The 21,575-nt window shown below is 40.6% G+C and overlaps 1 protein-coding gene across 1 annotated transcript; it reads left to right on the top strand.

Moving 5' to 3' along the window:
- Positions 1-5,489: 5,489 nt before the first annotated feature.
- On the top strand, positions 5,490-14,134 carry LOC115009456 (cadherin-related family member 5-like). Its single transcript, XM_029433418.1, has 16 exons — positions 5,490-5,574; positions 6,224-6,402; positions 6,487-6,543; positions 7,221-7,310; positions 7,547-7,633; positions 7,832-7,933; positions 8,008-8,118; positions 8,608-8,793; positions 8,978-9,068; positions 9,149-9,246; positions 9,842-10,045; positions 10,380-10,490; positions 10,579-10,645; positions 11,806-12,054; positions 12,891-13,060; positions 13,607-14,134. The coding sequence occupies exons 1-16, from the start codon at positions 5,490-5,492 to the stop codon at positions 14,132-14,134; spliced, it is 2,415 nt and encodes an 804-aa protein (XP_029289278.1).
- The last annotated feature ends 7,441 nt before the right edge of the window (positions 14,135-21,575 follow it).

The raw sequence follows: 21,575 nt of genomic DNA, 5'->3' as shown, positions 1-21,575 counted from the left end.
AAGTGTTTGTACATTTTGGATATTTTTGTAAACTTCCAGGTTGATTATCAAAATGTTAAAGGGACAGTTCCCTCAAAAATACCTGTGGTGCTATTTATTTAGAAGGAAGCGTGTATCTACTCATGGACGAGAGGCTGCAGCTCGTCCATGAGCACGCTTCCTTCTGCGCAGTGATACGGTAGAAATAAAATAGTTCCTACATGAAACTCCTTACAATACATTTGTGGATTATCTTCAGTAAATGTTTCCACACCAAACTGGGAAAACCATTTCTTTATGGGCTTTGTGCATGGGGGCATTGTTGTGTTGAAACCAGAAAGAAAGAGAATGTTAATAAAATCTAAATGTATTTAGATATCCAGGACAAAGGATGCTTTTTTCTGTTTTGAGGTTTGAAAAATATTTTTGTTTCCTCAGGATCTTCATCTTCATCATCCTCATAATGGCCTCCATCAGTGTGACTCAGGTCTTCCTGCTGTTGGCCCTCCTCCACCTCACCACATCACTTCCTGTCAGGTACTATCACCTGGAAAACTACAAACCATCTAGCAAAGAAATCGCTCCCTGATTCCTCTGAATATGATAACGCACTATATGATAACACAATTATCATCTTCTTTCATGTCAGATTTTTCTGTTTCTGTTCGCAATTACAGAGAAATTGTCTTTTTATTCTGTTCTGGGAACAAAAGTTTCATATTTTCTTATATTTTTTAAGTTTGTTTAAATATGTGTCTTCCTGTCATGTGACCTCAGGGATGAAGATGAGATGGAGAGTTTCCTGACTCAGATTAGCCACCTGAACGCACCATGGTCTCTGTCGGGGATGAGCTCTGCTGACGCTCTGCTCGAGGACAGACTCAGGTGAGTTTACACCAAAAGAAAAAATAAATCATTCTGCAGTTCTCTGTGGAGCTTGTGGCTTTTATAAGGCACACATGCCACAGAGTCAAGGTTTAATGTGTCCCTTAAAGCAGCTAGAATTGATATTTTTATAATAACAACGTATGAAATGACAATGTTAAAGAGGTTGTTTGTAGTGATGACAGAGAATTACCTGAATCTGCAGCGCTCCTCAACTTGACGTATCTCTACAGTGAGTTTCAGCTCATTGTTTATCAGTCCGGCCCACAACTGTCATGTTCTGGTTCACTCTTACCGCTCTCATAGTGTCGTTTCCAGATAAAAAAGCTGTAAAAAGGCCACTGCACACGACCTGCTGGTGAACATAGAGGAGCATTTAGCTGCTGAAGAGACAGATATTTCCCTCAGGAGCAAAAAGACAGAGCATATTGGACACAAGCATGACTCCTAATGAATGATCATGTTTCTCTGTGTGCTGGATTTGTAAATAAGCAACTGTTTGCTAACAAGTTCACGATATCAACTTAAAAGGTGACATGTCAATGATGTGTTTCTGATGTCATTTTAGTTTAACTTTGTTTTTCAAACCCACTTTCAGTGTTACATTATATTCTGAATCATGTTGTTGGAGTTCTTTTTTACCTCTATCGTGTAATAAATCTGTACATGGTTAATGCAAGTCTAGTAGATACTGTATATTGTCTTGTATTGATAGAAAAACCATCATAAAAGTATGAAATCAAAACCATCAACACATCTAAATTGTGCAGGTGCATCAAAAGCGACACGATTATTGTTGCGATTGTGTTTCAGGCAGCTGCTGTCTGCAGGACTGGACCGCAGGAGGCAGCTGGGAGACATCGAGTTCTCCAACAGATACGCAGAGTTCCTGCGATCTAAAGCCAAACACAGCTCCACCTGCGCCTTCCTGCGCCGCATGCAAGGCGCCAAAAAGAGGTGCGACACCTCAGACACATTATAACAGCAGTCTGCACTTGAGCTGCTCGGCTTTTATCAATGTCAGGCGATTGAAAAAATCAGCAATGTAGAAATTATTGACGAAGGAACTATTGAGCTTGCAGCAACAACAAACTAAACCATAGCCGATCAGAAAACAGGGAGGCTTCTTACTAAGATATGATGATATGCAGTTATAAAACAGGAGAAACGTATAAGGATGTAGTTCTGGGGTTAATGAAAGCCCCCAACACTGTATGTGTTATAAAAATGAGAAACAAATGAAAGTTTCCTTTTCTAACAGCAATTTATCCTGTTAAACAAAACATGTTTGTTCTTATTGTAAAACAATATCAGTTGGTAAGTTGTAATAATAAGATAAACATGTTAGAAATACCTTTTTTTTCCTTTCCAGCAATGTTTAACTGTCTGTGTTTTTGTCCACAGCGGGGTGGGAGGAGACGTGGAGAAGGTGAACCTGCTGCTGAAACAGTACATGTGTCCGTCCGTCTACAACAACTGGTCCACCGACCTGTAAAAGACACACAAGAGATTACAGCTGATGTTAGAGGGACAAACATGTTACTGATGTTCTGTATGAAGCTCTATATATACAGCTGTAATCATATTTAATATGGAAACACGGATATCTTTGTCATTAAAAAAGGTTTTATGAAGTACTTTACGTGGTCAGTGTGTTTAGTAACTCATTTGAGGACATTTGAGGACAATCTTACCTTTAGCTGTTGTATTTGTCTCAAAGCATCCTCAGACGTCTATAAAGACTTTCAGTCATCCAGGTCTTATCATATCCAGTGCTGACTCCAGGGCAGTTTAAAGCTAGTTGCCCCCTGACTCAGCACTTCTAGATTGACCGTCCTCAGATCTGCTGCTGGCAGGCGGAATATTAAAATAAGTAGGTTTGAAATATACAAAATAATTTCTACAGAATCCATCTGTATCTTCGTCCGTGCTGTTGGAAACAATCGTATACTCTGAATTCCATTCACCTGTTTTTATGTGCATCTTTCAATTTGTATATAAAAGAAAATCTGTAAATACGAAGATTATCGCAATTTACCTTTTGGCTGAGGTGGGAAACTTGGTGTATTGACAAAAGCAAGAAAATGCAATTGGAAAAGAAATATTAAATGACATGAATGGGACTTAAACATCCACCGAAGAGACAAACATATTAGATCTGTGAGGAGCGATGAGGAGATTTTAACCTTCCTCAAATCAGCACGTGAAATGATCATAAACATATTTCCATCATGTTTTCTGTCCTTTTTAATTACGTCATCTATTTGCGCACTCTTTTTCTGAAATGGTTTAATAGCAACTGATTGGCGAATTAGGAAAATCTGTTCAGAGGGCATTCCGTGGCCATCTACTGGTGGACAAGTGTCTGCATCAAATGATTGTGGCATCTGTAGTGGATGACAATCCTGAGTTTGCGATCCAAGTCGATGAGATCGAGAAAATGTATTCAGTGATCTGTACAATTGCAGCTGATGCTTCAAGACTTTCAAGGGAGATGTCACCCTTCAACAAGAACGAATACATTCTCTCTGAACAGATTTACTACAGCATTTTCACCGTACACCAGTTCCAGGATGTTTTTGAGTCCTGTACCCGCCATCAACGTGCCTATTGCTCCAAGTAGATTCATGAACGTATGAGAAGTACCCAGCCTAAGTACGATCCCCTTCAAATGGCTATTCTCTGGTGCAGCACTGATGATAGGGGATATATTATATATGGGCAATTTATTGATTTTACGCCCGAAATATTTTGCCGCCATCTTGGATTTCAGGTTAAATACTGCCCAGATCTGAAATTAAATGACACTAGTGGATTGCCCACCCCTTAAAACCATGGACTAGAACCAATAATTATGTTTCTATCACAATTATTGAAGACGTTATAGCTGTTTTAGTGATTTTGAAGCCCGGCGGCGGCCATCTTGGAAATTACCCAGTTTTAACCCATTTCCGGAGGTCTGATTTTGGTAGACTTTTTTTCCTGTTAATCAGTATATCCAGTAGGAGGTTCTTTTGCTCATTTTCAGAAAATTCAGTTAAAATTTGCATTTCATTTGGATGGAAACCTGACATGCAACCTTTATTTTAAAACATTATCTAGATGAGTTAAAGCGCATGTTGAGACAGAAATGCACGCAGGACCACATCTGGAGATGGTCATGCTTGTATCAACAGCAAGTCTGAAAGATCATCTAACTCTGCCTCTTGTGCTTTCTTAAGCAAGCCCAAATTTATATATTAAAATCTGATTAAAAAGCAGGAAGAATTTGGATACGGAGAGCGCTTATTAATACCAGGTGGATCGGGTATCATTATCCATATAATATATCAAGATGTAGATCACACATTAATATCAGAGGAAGATGAGTTTTGGTACCTAAAAACATGGAAAGAAATTTCAATATAATAGTTATTATATGACTGAATATTTGTATCTTAGGTACACATGCACAACATGGCATTTGAAGATAGATTTACAAACATTTCCTATATAATAAACCCACAGTAATTGTTGTACCTGAAAATAAACCTGTTTCTCTACATCCTGAGGTAAAATAATTATCCAAAATGCTTTAATGAATGTCTGTGGCAGTCTAAGTTTATATTATATTTAAAGTTATATAGTCCTAGTAATAGTAGTACCTGTCTATTAATGGCGTGCACGTACATGTCCCCAGGACACATAAGACATCCAAAAAGTTTTTTTCTTTAATAATTATCCCAGAAATAATTACACAATAAAACTCACAAATTCACATCAAAATGTATTTATATGCAGATGATGAGTTATTATTTTTCATAAATATTGTACCCACAACACAAGCCTCTGTAATATCTTGAAAATATATCAGCTTACAAAATTAACTGCAGCATTAATTTACTGACTGCAGAAATTATGAATATAAAAAAGAATTGTACAGGAAATATTTTAGTAATAATTCTAAATATTCGAACATATAAATAAATAAAGACTTTCCACTTGACTCAAGATTATTACTGTATATGAGAAATTTAGATTGAGTTTATTTTGAACTTATTGGTAACATTAATTATAAGCCTCACTATGCCTCAAATTAACCAAAGATTACCCATAACCACCTGCAGTGTTGTGGCATCACTGACGGTTTAAATGGCACATTGCAATGCAATGCAACAAGTTCACATTTTGGATATTTGAAAGGATATTTTGGATACATTTCAGACGTGTGAAAGCCACTGAAATCATGATGTCTACGGTTTCTCTTCTGTATTTATGTTTTGTTTGTCCCACCCTTGTTTTCAACTGCAAATGGAAACTAGGACACATGAACTCTGTATGAGGAGGAGAAGAGGATCACAGAGCACATGCTTATGTGAAGACATTAAGTTGATAGAAAAGTAAATTAAGGCTATCATTAATTATTCCTACTTCTGTATACGTGTCAACATTTATCCGTCGTCTCGTATCAAACTTAATCAACAAAAAGAGCATTTGTGACAAATAAAATGTTATGACTTCCCAGCACAAACAGACGTGTGTTATGTTTTTATGACGGGGAAAAGTCCACTGCAGCCATAAAGCCGAGCAGATAAGCAGAGAGCAGAGAACAGAGAAGGATCAGTTCAGACAGGACGGACGGAGACATGGACGGGATTCATCCACACTTCATTATGAGGACGTCCTTCAGCTTTATACTTCTAACTCTGCTTCAAACGTCCAGCGCCAACAGTGAGTACTTACTGGTTCATTTGAGGCTTGTTTGTTTTATCTATGGGGTCACCTTACAGAACGTGTGCAGTGAACTACTCACTCACAATGTGTAAAGTGGAATAAAGCCAGAGGGAGGTCAGGTGACCGAAACAGCAGGTAGTTTGACATTGAGAGAGCGCAGTGGAAAGTGTGTGTGTCAGAGAGGTGAGGGGTGGAGGCATTTATAATATTTATAATGAGAGCTGACGTTCAATTTCAAACCTTATGGATAATGTTGGGCTTTTATTAACATCAGCTGCACATTAAATCACATTAATTTTTCAGTATATGCAGCACAAAAAAACAAGTTTTTAAAAATGCGAGGATGTTTTTGTTTTTTTCAGCTTTATAAACCTGCCCCACATCAGCGAGGCTCAGCAGCAGTTGTGACTCAGCTACATGCAATCATCTTATTATGCTTTATCGTTTCCGAATCAACCTCACCTGCTAATAAAAGATTTGCAACCTGATCAAACACGTTCAGATCTGGCAGAGCAGGCCAACATCTCAGGGAGCAGCCTAATTTACTTTAAAGTGTTTCATGTTTTCGAGCGAGCACGCCTATCTTTACTGGACACACAGAGTTGAAACTCCACTTTCTAACCCATTTCTTCTTCTCTCCCAACAGTCTGTTCTGCTGTTTCACCTTGGCCATTTAGAGAAAACAATACAGTGGGTGATGTCGTGCTGGTGATCACTGTCCAACCAGAGGTGACCCTTAAGTTCCGAGATCCCCCTGCAAACCCCACCAACCCCTTCAGCCTCAACGGAAACAAGCTGATAGCTGAAAAGGTGTTGGACTATGAGGTACTGTAGATCAGGACTAATGTCCTCCTGATAGAAACCAATGGCTCAAAAAGGATTTTTACATAAAGTTTGTTTTGTTTGCAGACTGAAAGTTCTCATGTAATCAGGATCACCTGCACAAAAGCAGTTACAAACGACAAGGTAAAATGTTCTTTATACACTAACAAGTTCAACTGAGATGCATTATACTGTGTTCATTTCAAATAGTTACAATTACTGAATTTAGGGTCTTGAAGAGGTTCTACAGATGCTTGAGGAGGTTGTATGGGTTCTTGAAAAAATTGTAGAGGTAGTTAAAGAGATTGTATGGGTTCTTGAAAGACTTTTAAGGGGCTTCTGGAGGTTCTCTAGGGGCTTGAAGAGGTTTTATGGGTTCTTAGGGAGATTATTGGTGCTTGCACAGGTTATAAAAGGTGCTTAAAAAGGTTTTCAGGGGCTTAACACAGTTGTAAAGATTCTTGAAAAGGTTGTACAGGTTTTTGAATAGGATTGACGGGTTCTTGGGGAGATTATTGGGGTTTAAAGAGGTTGTAAAGGGTGCTAAATGAGGTTCTCCAGCTTTAGGGTTTCTGATGTTCCACATTTCTAAGCAGCTCAAACAGACTGAAAATCAGATCATGTGTTACCTTCAGGTTCTACATGCAGCTCAAAGATGGATGTCAGAATTTTGTGTCTTTGATTAATTTCACATTCTTGATATTTTTTGTCACATATTATTTACAAGTTGTAGTAAACATACAATAATAGTAATACACAAGAATATAAAATCAATGGCAAGATGAGTAGCTTAAACAAGGCGTGTGTCTCTTTGTTTCCAGTTGGAACTCATCATAATTGTAACTCTGGAGAATGTGAACGATAACGTTCCAGTCTTTGATCAGAACTCCTACCAGGTCGAAGTAAATGAGGTAAGTGTCTGGTAATACCTTTAAATACGCAGGAATGTTGTTTTATTGGATACCTTTTTGCCCTCAGTGTTAACATCCCAGTTTATCTGAATCACAGTACACAATATGAACAAAACATTGCGGTCAGTACATGTGTAGCAGCAGCTCTTTAGTTAATTGAGGGTTGATAATTTGTTGAAATGTTCCAAACTGTTTTTCATGTTAATGTTTCGTCACACTGACTTTTTTTGGCCCAGTTGTCTCCTGCAAACACCATCGTCGGCCGCTTCGCTGCCACAGACTTAGACGGTGACAACCTCTACTACACACTGACGCCTGAATCTGTAAGACCTCATGTTTATTATTCTTTTATCTCTTAGTGGGTCCAACATTTAGATAAATCCTCTTTTTTGTCTTCTCCGGTGTCAGATGAGATTTTAGCGTGTTTAGTCTAGCCTAGCACAGAGACTGGACGCAGGGGGAAACTGCTAGCTCAAGACGCAGATCTAAAGAGTTTTTATTGTCCTGTTTGATTTCTGCAGAGAGGCTTCGGCCTGAAGTCACCTACCAACCCGGATCTCATCATAGTTGAGAGTCTCGACTACGATAAAGTCAAAAATGTCCAACTGATATTAACCGTTCAGGTGAGTGCTGTCACTGCTGGTTCTAAACACTCATTTTCTTTTTCGGACTCAATGAAATTAAATACTTATTTCAGGTTCTCATTGGGCGGCTGTGGCTCAGCAGGTTGAGCGTGTCGTGCTCCTCCTGTCCACACGTCAAAGTGTTCTTGAGCAACACGCTGAACCCTCCTGAACTACTCCTGATGGTCAGGCCTTGAATGCTTGCTTGCCGCCATCGACGTGTGAATTAGTGGCAAATTATAAAGCACTTTGGATAAAGATGCATTTATGAAAGCAGTTCACAGTCCACATGGCTGCCCGCACAGTCAACCATGAACAAATCTTTTTTCAGCAAGGCATGACATCTTCTTATTAGCACGCTCATTTATTACCTTCAGCTGGAGTAATGGAGCGTTTTCTAACTTAACTTGATAAAGGCAAGTTAGTGGAAAATGTTTGCGGAGTAAAGCAGGGTATGTTAATTCCTGACACAAAACTAACAACAGGGTATTTAAAAACACCAGTGTGTGTGTGCAGGGCCTTTAAATCTGTCTAAAATATTTGAATCCTAATCTGAAGTCTCTGAACAGCTGACCCTTGTGAAAGTACTTTCAGTCCAGTTCCCTCTGCTGACTGTCACACTGCAGCTACGTTGTACTGAAATAATCATATTGTCCTTTCTTTTCTTTTTCAAGGACACAGCGTTGGCACCGGCCCACAGCAGGGTTTCGTTCACTGCCACCACCACCATCATGATCACCATCTTGGACGTCGACAACAGGCCGCCGTGGTTCCAGCCCTGCAGCAAACAGGAGATCGGGGGGGCTGTGATCTGCCAGAGCGCCGGCTACACCAGCAAGGTCGTCTTAAACGAACAAGAGGTGCAACTTTTCAGTTGACTTTTTTGGGCTTTATGTGAAGCAAATTGTATTTGAGGAGACTATATGGGAAATGCAACAATAACATCAAAGATTATTTTATTATACTTCATTTCCACCTGATCTAAATTCTGTTTTCCACTGTGTTTATGCTAATGGACACTTTCACACACTTTATTCTCTGCAGCCCGGAGTGCTACCGCTGAAACCAGGACCGCTGTACGCCATCGACGGAGATTCAGGGATAAATGAGGAGACGACGTACTCGTTCCTGAGCGGTAAGCAGCCCGGATTGTGATAAACAACAGTGATGTTGATGATTGGCAGCGAGAAGCAGCTCAGTCTGTCTGTGTTTTAGGAGACGGTGGCGGCCTGTTCGGGATCAACCCGAACACGGGGAACATCACCATGCTGAAGCCCGTCGACCTGTTGGGGACCATCAGTCTCACAGTTCTGGTAAATTATAATTATAATAATAAAATGTATTTATAGAGCACTCATCAAAACAAAAGTACAAAGTGCTTCACAGAGAAAAATGAATTCAAATACTAATATTAATGATATAATAGATGAAGGGAAAATTAAAAATAATAAACAAGAAATTAAAAACCATTTAAATAAACAGGCAACTCAGATAATATCTGGATATGTTTTCCATAAAAGTAAGTTTCTTAACATATTAAGTATTAAAAGTTGAGAGGCTGCTGAATATGTGTACTGCAAGTAAGGGATGGTGCATTTAAATAAGTAAATGTTTTTAATTATGAATGTAATATAACATAACATAACATAACATATAAAAAATAAATCAATAACAAATAAGAAATAAAAAAAACACTTTGACTTTATTTTTCACTGCATAAAGAACGCAACTAAATGTCACTTTAAATAAAATGTATTTAGTATTTGCCACCAGAATCACATACTTATAACAACAAGATCATAATGTAAAGAGATCAAACTAACAGAATGGAAGTGAGCGTCCGACATGTCTTAGTTCGGTGGAGTTGGACTCAAGTATTTCTCAAACGCTGCTGTTTTTCTCTCCCAGGCTGCTCAGAAGATGAACATTTATCAGTTTTCCACCACCTCCGTCACAATCAGTGTTCAGGTGAAGAGTCTCCACCCGCCAAAGTTTCAGAGGCCTCAGTACGAAGGCGTCATCGCCGCAGTGGGCCTCATGGCGATGGACCCGAAGAACAAGGACGAGCCGCTGCGGATCCTCGCCACGGATGATGACTACACTGCCACCGGGGTAAAAACACTGATTCAGACACTTCTAGTGTTGCTATTCAATTATTTATTTGGTCTCCCTTGAAAGATAGATTTGATCTTAAAGGGACAAATTTGGATTTGGACTTCAGAGATCCAGTTTTTATCAGAGGAAAATTCAGATTGATGAAGTGTCTCGGCTCTGAATACATTTAAGGTTTAAAAATGCTTAATATTGTGTATTTTATAACGGCAGCAAAGGTAGGTACCCGACTACTTTGCATTCAACAACATTAACTGAATATTCATGTCATCAGCTTTGAGTGTTTGCTGACTGAAGATGTGCAACACTAACCTTTTAACTTCTGTCACAACAGGGTATAAACCCCCACATCACTTACTACGTTCATGGGAGCAGCGATTTCTCCATCATTAGTGGCTATTTATTCATGACAAAGGATCTCCCAGAGGCCACATTATCTCTGCAAGTGAGTTTACAAATGCAGCAAAACGTATTGTGACTGATTGATAGGTTCTTTTTTTATTAAGCACTCGACTTAAACTTCGTACCTCCAGGTGGTGGCAATGGACTCGTCTACTGAAGAATCAGTTACAGCTCAGCTCTCAGTGGAGGTAACATCAGGTCAGAAAAACTTCTCATACGGCTCAATGCAGCGTCATCCTCCAACGTGCTACATGAGCGTCGAACAAAATGCATGAGCGCCAGAATGAAGAGCTTGTAGCTTGTAGCTTGTAGCATGCTCATGTGCGATTAGCTCGAGATCTAAACATCCTTTCATTTTAGTTTTAGTCCATTTCAGGTCCACAATTGGCCAAACATGACAGAACAAAAACAGTGCATTCAACCAGAGGGTTTACATTTAGTACTTGTATCAAAAAGAGGCTCATTCTTCCCTCAGTTGGGTCAGGTGCATTTATGTGTTTGACTGTGTCACGTGTCCACTGGGTCCTGTGGTTGGTCTGTTTGATATCAGTTCACTCAGTTGTCTCGCTTGCTGTCGTCAGTTTAACGTAACAGCCGAGTTTGTTGAAACCGCAACAGAAAGCTCTTTGCAGAGTGCGTTCAGACTGTACACAACGTGAATTTCGGAGGCGCCAGGGTCGTGTTGAGTAGCTAACGTACGCGGCCCGAAGCCACTTCCAGGCTCCGGGTGGTGCAAGTGGACGTGGAGACGCATCTGTTGAACATCTTTGCAAACATTTGTGCATTATGAAGCTTTATGATTCCACTTCATCAACATTTACAGACAGGACAAGGAATCAGACAAACTAAAGGGAACATCTGAAGTTTCTGGTTAGTTTTTATTTAGAGATTGGTGTTTGAATGGAGCTTGTGCAGCCCAACAAGAGGCTGTCTGAATCTACACCCTAATGCTATATATAGTCTGTCTACATCAGATACATATAATATAAATTATAGAACATGTCCATTGAGTGTAGAGTATATTTTATCTTTTCTCGGTGGACAAACTGCATGAGATCTTTAATCCACTGAATATGAGCTGGTGGTGATTCTTGCTTCCACTTCAACAGGATAACGTTTAGCTACTAGAGAAGCAAAAGCTGAATCAGATCCTCAGTTTTAAGATCAGCCCAAAGGGACACAGGAGGAGGTGCACGTCCTCCTGAGTCATTTCTTCTGAACAAACAAAATAAAAACCAGCAGGCGGGTTTGTGCAAATACGTCAAAGTGAAATTCACTTTGCATCCAGTCTATAATGTTTGGAGGAAACAGGAACATGAGGTGACACCATTAAGCTTCAAAGTGTGCTCTCCTCTCAGGTCTCACCACCACCAGTTTACCTGAGAGCACGACAGACAGTATGGCCTCGACGTCCATAGGGGAATCCACCACCAACAGCAAGACCACCGAAGATATCGCATCCACCCCAAACCCCACTACGTCCACTGACAGCAGCCTCTCCACTACCTTCCCCGGTACAACCAATGAAAGCATCGTTTCCACCACTGATCCCAGTTTGACCAGTGAAGGAAGCGTCTCCACAGGCAGCACAGCTCACCCTCCCACAGGTGGTCACACGTTTCTCTCCGTAGCTTCAGTCAATATCAAATATTCGTAGTAGGTGGCAATGAAACCAGAAGATGGAGGCAACTTCTTAGTTCCTGCACTGGTAGAGTTCACAATGTGTTCAAGAGCTGCCGACTTTGACGCAGAAAAATGTCTCGTTGTTGATATCCAAAGTGACCAACCGCAGAGCTCTGCTTTGTGGTGCAGTGACGCCAGATTCAAAGGCACAATGAGAAGGATTTGTTGCTAGATTTTAGCTTTGCTTTGACACTCATGGGTCCGGGGTCTCCTTTGAAAAGTCATAGTACTGTAGGTGACAACAAATATAAATATGTCATCGTAAAGTATGCCCTAAAACATTTATAAAATGTCATGAAGTCATAGTATGCCATAAAATGTGTAATATTACTAATTACTCACTAATAAAGTCATATTATGCCATAAAAAAATGCTACAAAAAGTGTCATAACAACCTCATAGTATGGTATGTCATAGAAAATTATTATATAGTATTCCAAAAAGTCATAAAACAAATTAAAGTTTGTTATGTCATACACAATTTCATAAGATAGTATATCAAAGAAAATACCATAAAATGTTTACTGTATACAAAATGCAATGAACCAATCACAGGGCACCACCTGTTTCTCATCACCTGCACACACACACACACACACACACACACACACACACACACACACACACACACACACACACACACACACACACACACACACACACACACACTCTCTCACTCTCACATTTACGATTGACTGCTAGGTAGGATTCCGAGTCAGCTGTTTTTGGTGACACCTGTATTTGGTGACCTTTGTTGCAGTGATCGTACCGTCAGGTGGCTACGGCCCGGTGGACATGGCAGCACTCGGTGTAACTCTGGGCGCCCTGCTCTTCATCTGTCTGGTGGTCATCGTGGTGCTCGCCGTACGCATTCGGAGGGGGAAAGCCGACTGGAGGAAGATCTACGAAGCCAGCATGTTCCAAAGCGCTGTAAGTTCAAAGTAGTCATTAAAATGCTAAGAGTTCGGGCAAGTACAGGGAAACATTTTCTAACCATCCAGACTCGTCCAATATTTTCACCGCTTTACTTTGCTGGCAGACGTTATCTATGCTCTCGCCAAAGCAACCAAACTCCATTGACAAAAACAGTAACTTTACCGCAGTCATAATCTCTTAGTTTGGTGTGTTATTGTGTGACTTTGGTGTTTTAAAGTTTGGATTCACCAAAGTCACACGACACAAACAAACTAACGATGGAGTCAGCGGTAGATTAGAAACTTCCGTGTTCTGCGAGGTAAAATTACAGTTTTTGTCAAAGGAGTTTGTTGACTTTGAAGAGACTTTGCCGAACTATCCCTTTAATACATCAATGAGTACCTTCCAAAAAAGGCCAATGAACTAAGGTTCATGCAAGACACATTACTGTGGCTCTATTGTTTACCATACTTGGGGGTTTAATGACTGCTGCAGCTTCTTGTGGTCACCAGCAGGACTTTAAACTGGTAATCTTAATTTAAATGTGTCGTCCCACCACAGCTGGGTCAAGGTGGTCAGAAGGAAGGCATCCAGTACACCAATGAGGCCTTCCAGGACGATGAAGATGGAGGCAGCACTGGCTCCGGCGGTCCAGTGGGGGGAAGCATCATGGCAGGGGACTTTCGGCTTAATGAGGCCATCGTGAAGTCTTCGGCACCACTGCACATCCTCCCACGTGACGACAACAGTCAGGCGGGCTCAGACAACGACAACGAGAAGGAGGTGAAACCCATCCTGACCAAGGAGAGGCGCATGGACGAGGGGTACAAGTCGGTCTGGTTTAAGGAGGACATCGACCCCAACGCCAAGGAGGAGGTGGTCATCATCCCAGACAGCAGAGAGGAGGACAGCGAGGAGGAAGACGAGGAGCAGTCGTCCAGCGGCAGAGAGGAGGATGAAGATGACAACACGCGGAGGAAAACCCTGAAGGTCATCTTCAATGACGCAGATCTGGACAGCGGACTTGGGGTGAAGATGGAGGATCCAGATGAGGACTCGGAGGGTGACGAAGTGCTGACCGATCTGTGAAAGGCGCCACGAGAGAAAAGGAGCACATAGCGGGAACCGCCCATAATAAAATCTAATGATGATTTATCAGCAGTCTCGTAACGCACCTTATCAGTCCATTACAGAGCAGCAGTGACACAGAACCAGGACTGAACACACTTATTGGAAAGATTTTTTTTTAAAGTAACTATTAATCTGAATTTAGACGTAAAATTGAACTTTTACAGCTTTTTGTAAATACTTCACGTGTCATAATTAATGATGATTATATATATATATATATATATATATATAAGATAGATACATAATATAAATATATTATGTTCATGTGTGTGGAGATTATTTTAACTAATAGTTTATTTTATTCATTTATGATCAATAAAATCAGATGTATTTTAAAATGACTTACCTGTGTGTTAAATAAATACTTTCCCCCAAAATTACCTTTAATATGTAATTTAATCTCTCAGTGTTTCCTTAAATTCTTGAAGAAAACTTTGTCTTTCTCACAAGCCTCTGTGGTAAATGAAGAATCCAAAAACTGAGAAACGTTTGGATGAATTGAATTCAACAAATATCACAACTACCGGTCAGATTTCCATTAAAGTTGCCGTAGATATTTGTAGTTTTCACTGAGAATTTATACTATTTTCGCTTAGACCATCTTTACGATAGAATTCCCAGTTTACTGTCACAAACATTTTTTTTTTTAAATCAGAATTTGATCCATTTGGTGCAACAGCACTTCAGATGTATGAGGATAATATTTACGCATATTACGCATTCTGTGTCGGACGTGTTGGGCGAATCGGCCAGATCCAGGAACTCGTCCCGTCTCTGGCCCCGGAACCGGATCCTTTCCAGATGCTTCCGCATGGTGGGCGTCGTGGAGCCGGGCTCTACCTGGACATGACAGCCGGCAGCACTGCAGAGACTAAGAGAGAGAAACAAACCATCCAATAATAACCTGATTTCAATAAACTCAGAACTGACATGTTTCCATGCTGAGCGTCAGATTCTGTCAAAGTCCACCACTTTGCTCCAGAATATTTCAACAACGTTTATTAGTAAAATAACTTTTATTATTAAACTATTGCATGCGTTACCGTGAAATGTTGTGCAGCTGTAAACTGTTTTGTTGTCGGTGTGGCATAGACCTACAAACAGGTGACACATTAGACATGATGTAACAACATATACAGAAACTAACACAAGACGTTATAACTGTGTGTTATATATTTATATATGAATAACTGTGTGACCAGAGGAATATGCGAGAAGAAATAAATAAATGATAATAATAATGTTGATAAGTAAGTTTAATAACTACATCAATAAATATGAATAATAATAATATTTAAAATACTAAAACTGAAATAAATGTGAAAAGAATAAGTGATTACAAATATTGTTGATAAGTGAGTTCAATAACATAAACACATAATAATAATAATAATAATAATAATAATAATAATAATAATAAAGAAAACAAAACATAATAGTAAAAAATAAATGAGTTCTATCAGTTCTAACATTTCACACACGTTAAAGCTGCTGTTCATTTACATCTTAATTCAACACATTAAGCGACAGCAGAAATCTCCACTGAACCTGAAACTAAACTTAAAACAATAGAAAAAACTAAAGTATTTTTCCACTTTATGCTACTTATACTTTTCCTTCACTACATTTGTGTGACAGCTTTAGTTGCTTCTCAGATTACAGTTCTTCCTCCTCATGTATCTCCAGATGTGTTGAATGTTTGTGATGAAGTTTCCTTTCTGTGTTCAGAAGATTCTCCTTCAGATAAATAAAGTCTTTAAAGTCTCTTGATCAGCGGGACAAATGCATCAAAGCTGAAACTGAATGTGGAAAAATTAAATGTGGGCTCTTAAACATCAGATCTTTATCAACGAACGCGGGATTGGTAAATGATTTAATATCAGATAATAAGATTGATTTATTTTGTCTCGCTGAAACCTGAGACATGAAGAATATGTCTAAATGAATCCGCTCCACCTGGTCATATTAATACTCACGTTCCTCGAGGTACTGGCCGAGGAGGTGGAGTTGCGGCCATATTTGACTCAAACCTCTTGATCAATCCTAAACCTAAACTAAACTATAACTCTTTTGAAAGCCTTGTTCTTACGCTCTCAAACCCAACATGGAAAATAATAAAGCCACTTTTATTTGTTCCTGTGTACCGCCCTCCTGGTCCGTATTCTGAAGTTCTATCTGAACTCTCAGAATCTTTATCAAGTTTAGTCCTTAAAACAGATAAAGTAATTATTGTAGGTGACTTTAATATTCATGTGGATGTTGATAGTGACAGCCTTAATAATGCATTTATCTCAATATTAGATTCACTGGGTTCAGTCAGAATGTACATGAACCAACTCACTGTTTAAACCACACTCTGGACCTTGTTCTGGGATATGGTGTTGAAACTGAAAGTTTATCAGTGTGTCCACATAATCCTCTTTTATCAGAACATTTTAATAACTTCTGAAGTCCTGTTACTGGACTACAAGCCAGTAGGCAAAATATCCTACGCTCGATGTTTATCTGAAAGTGCTGTGACTAAATTTAAGGAAGTGATTCCATCAGCACTTAATTCAATACCAGGACTCAATATCAATATAACAGAGGACTCCAATGCTAACTTTAGTCCCTCCCAAATTAATCATCTTGTTGATAGCGCTGCAGCCTCACTGCGAATAACACTCGACTCTGTCCTCTAAAGAAGAAGGTCATAAAACAGAGAAAGCTCCATGGCTTAATTTACAAATCCTCAAACTAAAACAAAAGTCGAGAAATCTTGAAAGTAAATGGCGTTCCACTAAATTGGAAGAATCTCGTTTAGTCTGGTTAGATCATCTTAAAACGTATAAGAAGGCTCTCCGTAATGCAGAGCAGCTTATTACTCTTCCTTAACAGAAGAACATAAGAACAACCCCAGGTTTCTGTTCAGCACTGAGGCTGACAGAGAGCCACAGCTCTACAGAGCCTTCTGTTCCTATATCTCTCAGTAGTGACGACTTCATGAGCTTCTTTAACCATGAAATTATAATTATTAGAGACAAAATTAATCTCCTCCTGACCTCAATTGGTAATGACTTAACTTCAACCTCCGGAATTTTAAAAACATCTGTAACTCCTGAAATATATCTCGACTGTTTTACTCCAATCAACCTTAACCAACGAACTTCAACAATCTCATCGTCTAAGCATCAACCTGTCTTTTAGACCCGATTCCAACTAAACTGTTTAAAGAAGTTTTACCCTTAATTAACACCTCGTTATTAAATATGATCAACCTGTCTCCATTATCTGGCTACGTACCAAAATCCTTTAAAGTAGCTGTAATAAAACCACTTCTTAAAAAGCCTAGTCTTGATCCAGAGGTTTTAACCAACTATAGGCCGATATCTAACCTTCCCTTTCTCGCTAAGATCCTTGAGAAAGCAGTCGCAAAACAGTTGTGTGACTTTTTACATAATAATAGTTTATTTGAGGTTTTTCAATCTGGATTTAGAGTTCATCATAGCACAGAGACGGCACTGGTGAAAGTTACCAATGACCTTCTATTGGCATCAGACAAAGGACTTGTCTCTGTTCTTGTCTTGTTAGACCTCAGTGCTGCTTTCCACACTGTTGATCAGGACATTCTACTACAGAGACTGGAACATTGTGTTGGCATAAAAGGAACCGCACTAAGCTGGTTCAAGTCCTATTTATCTGAGCGATCTCAGTTTGTACTTGTTAACGATAAATCCTCCATGACAGCCAAAGTCAGTCTTGGAGCTCCGCAGGGTTCTGTACTTGGACCGATTCTATTCACCTTATATATGCTTCCTTTGGGCAATATTATAAGGAACCACTATAAACTTTCATTGTTATGCGGATGATACCCAATTATATCTATCAATTAAACCAGATGAAACCAATGGCTAAACTTCAAGCATGCCTTAAGGACATAAAAACTTGGATGTCAATCAACTTTTTGATGTTAAACACAAACAAAACTGAAGTTATTATACTTGGCCCTAAACGCCTCCGAAACGCATTTTCTAATGACAGAAGCTCTGTATGGCATTAATTTGGCCTCCAGCACCACTGTAAGGAATCTTGACGTCATCTTTGATCAAGATCTGTCTTTTAACTCCCACATAAAACAAATCTCAAGGACTGCCTTCTTTCATCTACGTAACATTGCAAACATAAGACACATCCTGTCTCAAAATGATGCAGAAAAACTAGTCCATGCATTTGTTACTTCAAGGCTGGATTACTGCAACTCATTGTTATCAGATTGTTCCAAAAAGTCGCTTAAGACTCTTCAGTTGATCCAAAATGCAGCGGCACGTGTATTGACAAGAACAAGGAAACGGGATCATATTACTCCTGTATTAGCTGCTCTGCACTGGCTCCCGGTAAAATACAGAATAGAATTCAAAATCCTTCTCCTGACTTACAAAGCAATTAATGGTCAGGCTCCAGCATATCTTAAAGATCTCATAGTACCTTATAAACCAACTAGAGCATTACGCTCCCAGACTGCAGGGTTACTTGTGGTTCCTAGAGTCTCTAAGAGTACAATGGGAGACAGAGCCTTCAGCTATCAAGCTCCTCTCCAGTGGAACCAGCTTCCAGTTTGTGTTCGGGAGGCAGACACACTCTCCACATTTAAGAGTAGGCTAAAGACTTTCCTTTTTGATAAAGCTTATAGTCAGGGCTGGCTCAGGTTTGCCCTGGATCAGCCCATAGTTATGTTGCTATAGGCTTAGACTGCCGGGGGACACCTCCCTGCTCTCTTCCTTCTCTTCCTCTCTCCTCCCCTCCCTCTCTTCTTCTCCCTCTCTATCTGTATGCATTTATGTAAATGTATGTTACTAACTCATCATCCGGGGTATCATCCCCGGAGTTTCTGTCTCTCATGTGGCAGGTTGCCACTGATAAAGTTTACGTCAGGATCATGAATCGTGGCTCCGCCTGCTGCCCTGGTCCTGCTGGACACCGGGAAGCCTTTTTGACATTTTCCTGGATTCATCCAAACTTTCTCTTTTTCAACACAACATCATTTCTGTCAAATGTTGTATTTGTACTATGTTGTTTCTGTACACACGACATCTATTGCACGTCTGTCTGTCCTCGGAGAGGGATCCCTCCTCAGTTGCTCTCCCTGAGGTTTCTTCCATTTTTCCCCCTTTAATTGTGGGGTTTCTTTTAGGAACTTTTTCCTTGTGCGATGCGAGGGACTAAGGACAGAGGGTGTCGTAACCTGTACAGTCTGTAAAGCACACTGAGACAAATGTATAATTTGTGATATTGGGCTATACAAATACATTTGATTTGATTTGTTTTGAAGTCCTGGCAACAGCAGGGTACAAGGTGAAGAAATCAAAAACACAGATTGCCAGACAGTCACCTTCCTCGGCCGACTGATTTCTGCTAACGCTCTAACCCTAACCAACTCCCAGAGAAGTGCAATTCTTGTCCATCCCAAGCCACTGACCGTCCAAAACATGCTGGCTTTCCTGGGTCTGACAGGATACAGCAGAACCCATGTCCTAGACTATGTGGACCTCACTCAGCCCCTGAGGGACATAGTTGCGACTGCAGGAAACAGAGATCTCACTGCTGAACTAGAATGGACTCCGGAGGAAGAGCAGGCATTCACCAAAACCAAACAGGCCTTGGGACAAGCGTCTCATTTGGCCACACCAGACTACATAAAAGTATTTTTCCTCGATGTATCAGACACTGCAGGGGTTGTGAATGCTGTCCTCTACCAGACAAATCACAGTGAAAGAGATACACTGTCGTACCACAGCTCCAGATTAGATAACATTGAGTTGGGACAAACAGGATGTGCCAGACATCTAGCTTCGTTGGCAAGAGCCATTGACAAGACTTCTCACGTGGTGATGTGCCACCCACTGAAAGTGAACACAGGGCATGGCGTTGTAGCATTCCTGAACTCCCAAGCGTTCACATTCTCAGCAGCCAGAAAAATCAAGATCCATAACAGCCTGACATGGCCCAAGGTATGTCCCAAGATGGGGAACCTCATGATTGTGAGCTTGTCTCTCGAACAGACTTGAAATTGCGCATTGATTTGAGAAATTCACCTCTGCCTAACACAGATTTAACTCTGTATAATGACGGCTGTTGCTATAAAGGTGAGAGTGGTAATGTGGCATCCTTTGCTGTCATTAGTCAGTCAGAAGGACAGACAACAGTACTAGAAGCCTCAATGATCCCCCAACCCGCCTCAGCCCAACTGGCTGAAGTCATTGGGTTAACCAGAGCGCTCCAAATTTCCAAAAACAGAATTGTGAATATCTACACAGACTCCGCTTATGCACATAGCGCTGTGCACATTGATGGACCACAATGGATCCGGAGGGGGTTCCTGACATCGGTCAAAGTCCCGATTAAACATTCAAAAGCCCTCCAAGAACTGCTCAATGCTGTACAGCTTCCAGCACAGGTGGCTGTGTTTAAATGCAAAGGTCATCAAGCCCTGGACTCTGAGGTTGCCAGGGGCAATAATGCAGCTGATAAGGCAGCCAAGCAGGCAGGAGGCTATGTGAAACAAATGATATCTCTTTTAGGCTAAGATGAACTGCCCAGTCTGACCTCACAGGATATTAAGGTCATGCAAGAAAAGGCAGGACCTTATGAGCAAAGCCAATGGTGTGCCAAAGGGGTAACATTGGTGCATTGTATTTGGCGATCACATGATGGTAGGCTGGTTGCCCCCGCTAAACTGTGTGTTTTACTCATAAAGCAAGCATATGGTCCTACCCATGTAGGCCTAAACAGGATCTTGGCAGGAGTGGAGCTCCGATGGTGGCATCCATTCATGAAAGCTATGCTCAGCAACTACATCAATGATTGTGATACTTGCAGCTCTTTCACAGACAGGAGAACGTATTAATGTATTACACACAAGTTTGGAGCAGTCTATCATCCAGCGTCGCAGGGGATAGTCGAGAGGGCTAATCAAACGTTGAAACGCAAGATAGCCAAAGCAACTATGGGCAATAAGTTGACGTGGGTAGATGCACTACCTCTAGCATTGCCTGGACCGCCCAGAGAAGGGGGAGATGGTCCTGTATTGGTTATTTGGCAAATTGAGGCCGCTCAATGAAGTTCTCCACAGCAGACGGGTTCTTAACACTTGTCCTTGTAGGTCACCAGGAGCTGAGCCGGCAATAGCATGCCATACCGAACCCCCGGTTCCGTAGTTTCTGACGGACATGATCGAACATCTTCTGCCGCTTGTGCACTCCTGCAGCCAAGTCTGGATAACATCTCACCTGCTGGTCTTTAAATAGGATCTGTTGTTCTGCCCTGTCTGCCTTCGTTACCACCATCCTGTCCCTGTAGTTTAGGAACTTCATGATCAAAGTTCTTGGTGGGGCATTTACATCCGTCCTCTGGCCGGTTCTGT

Source organism: Cottoperca gobio, chromosome 6 (assembly GCF_900634415.1).
Source record: "Cottoperca gobio chromosome 6, fCotGob3.1, whole genome shotgun sequence".
Lineage (NCBI taxonomy): Eukaryota > Metazoa > Chordata > Actinopteri > Perciformes > Bovichtidae > Cottoperca > Cottoperca gobio.
Note: the sequence above shows the minus strand (reverse complement) of the source record. Positions and strands in the feature narration are given on the sequence as shown.

Excerpts from the sequence above, each read along its gene's own strand:
- LOC115009456 (XM_029433418.1), top strand. The coding sequence starts at position 5,490 with ATGGACGGGATTCATCCACACTTCATTATGAGGACGTCCTTCAGCTTT. Across the intron at positions 7,311-7,546 it reads ACCAGGTCGAAGTAAATGAG|TTGTCTCCTGCAAACACCAT; the intron begins GTAAGTGTCTGG and ends TTTTTGGCCCAG. Across the intron at positions 10,046-10,379 it reads ATGACTACACTGCCACCGGG|GGTATAAACCCCCACATCAC; the intron begins GTAAAAACACTG and ends CTGTCACAACAG.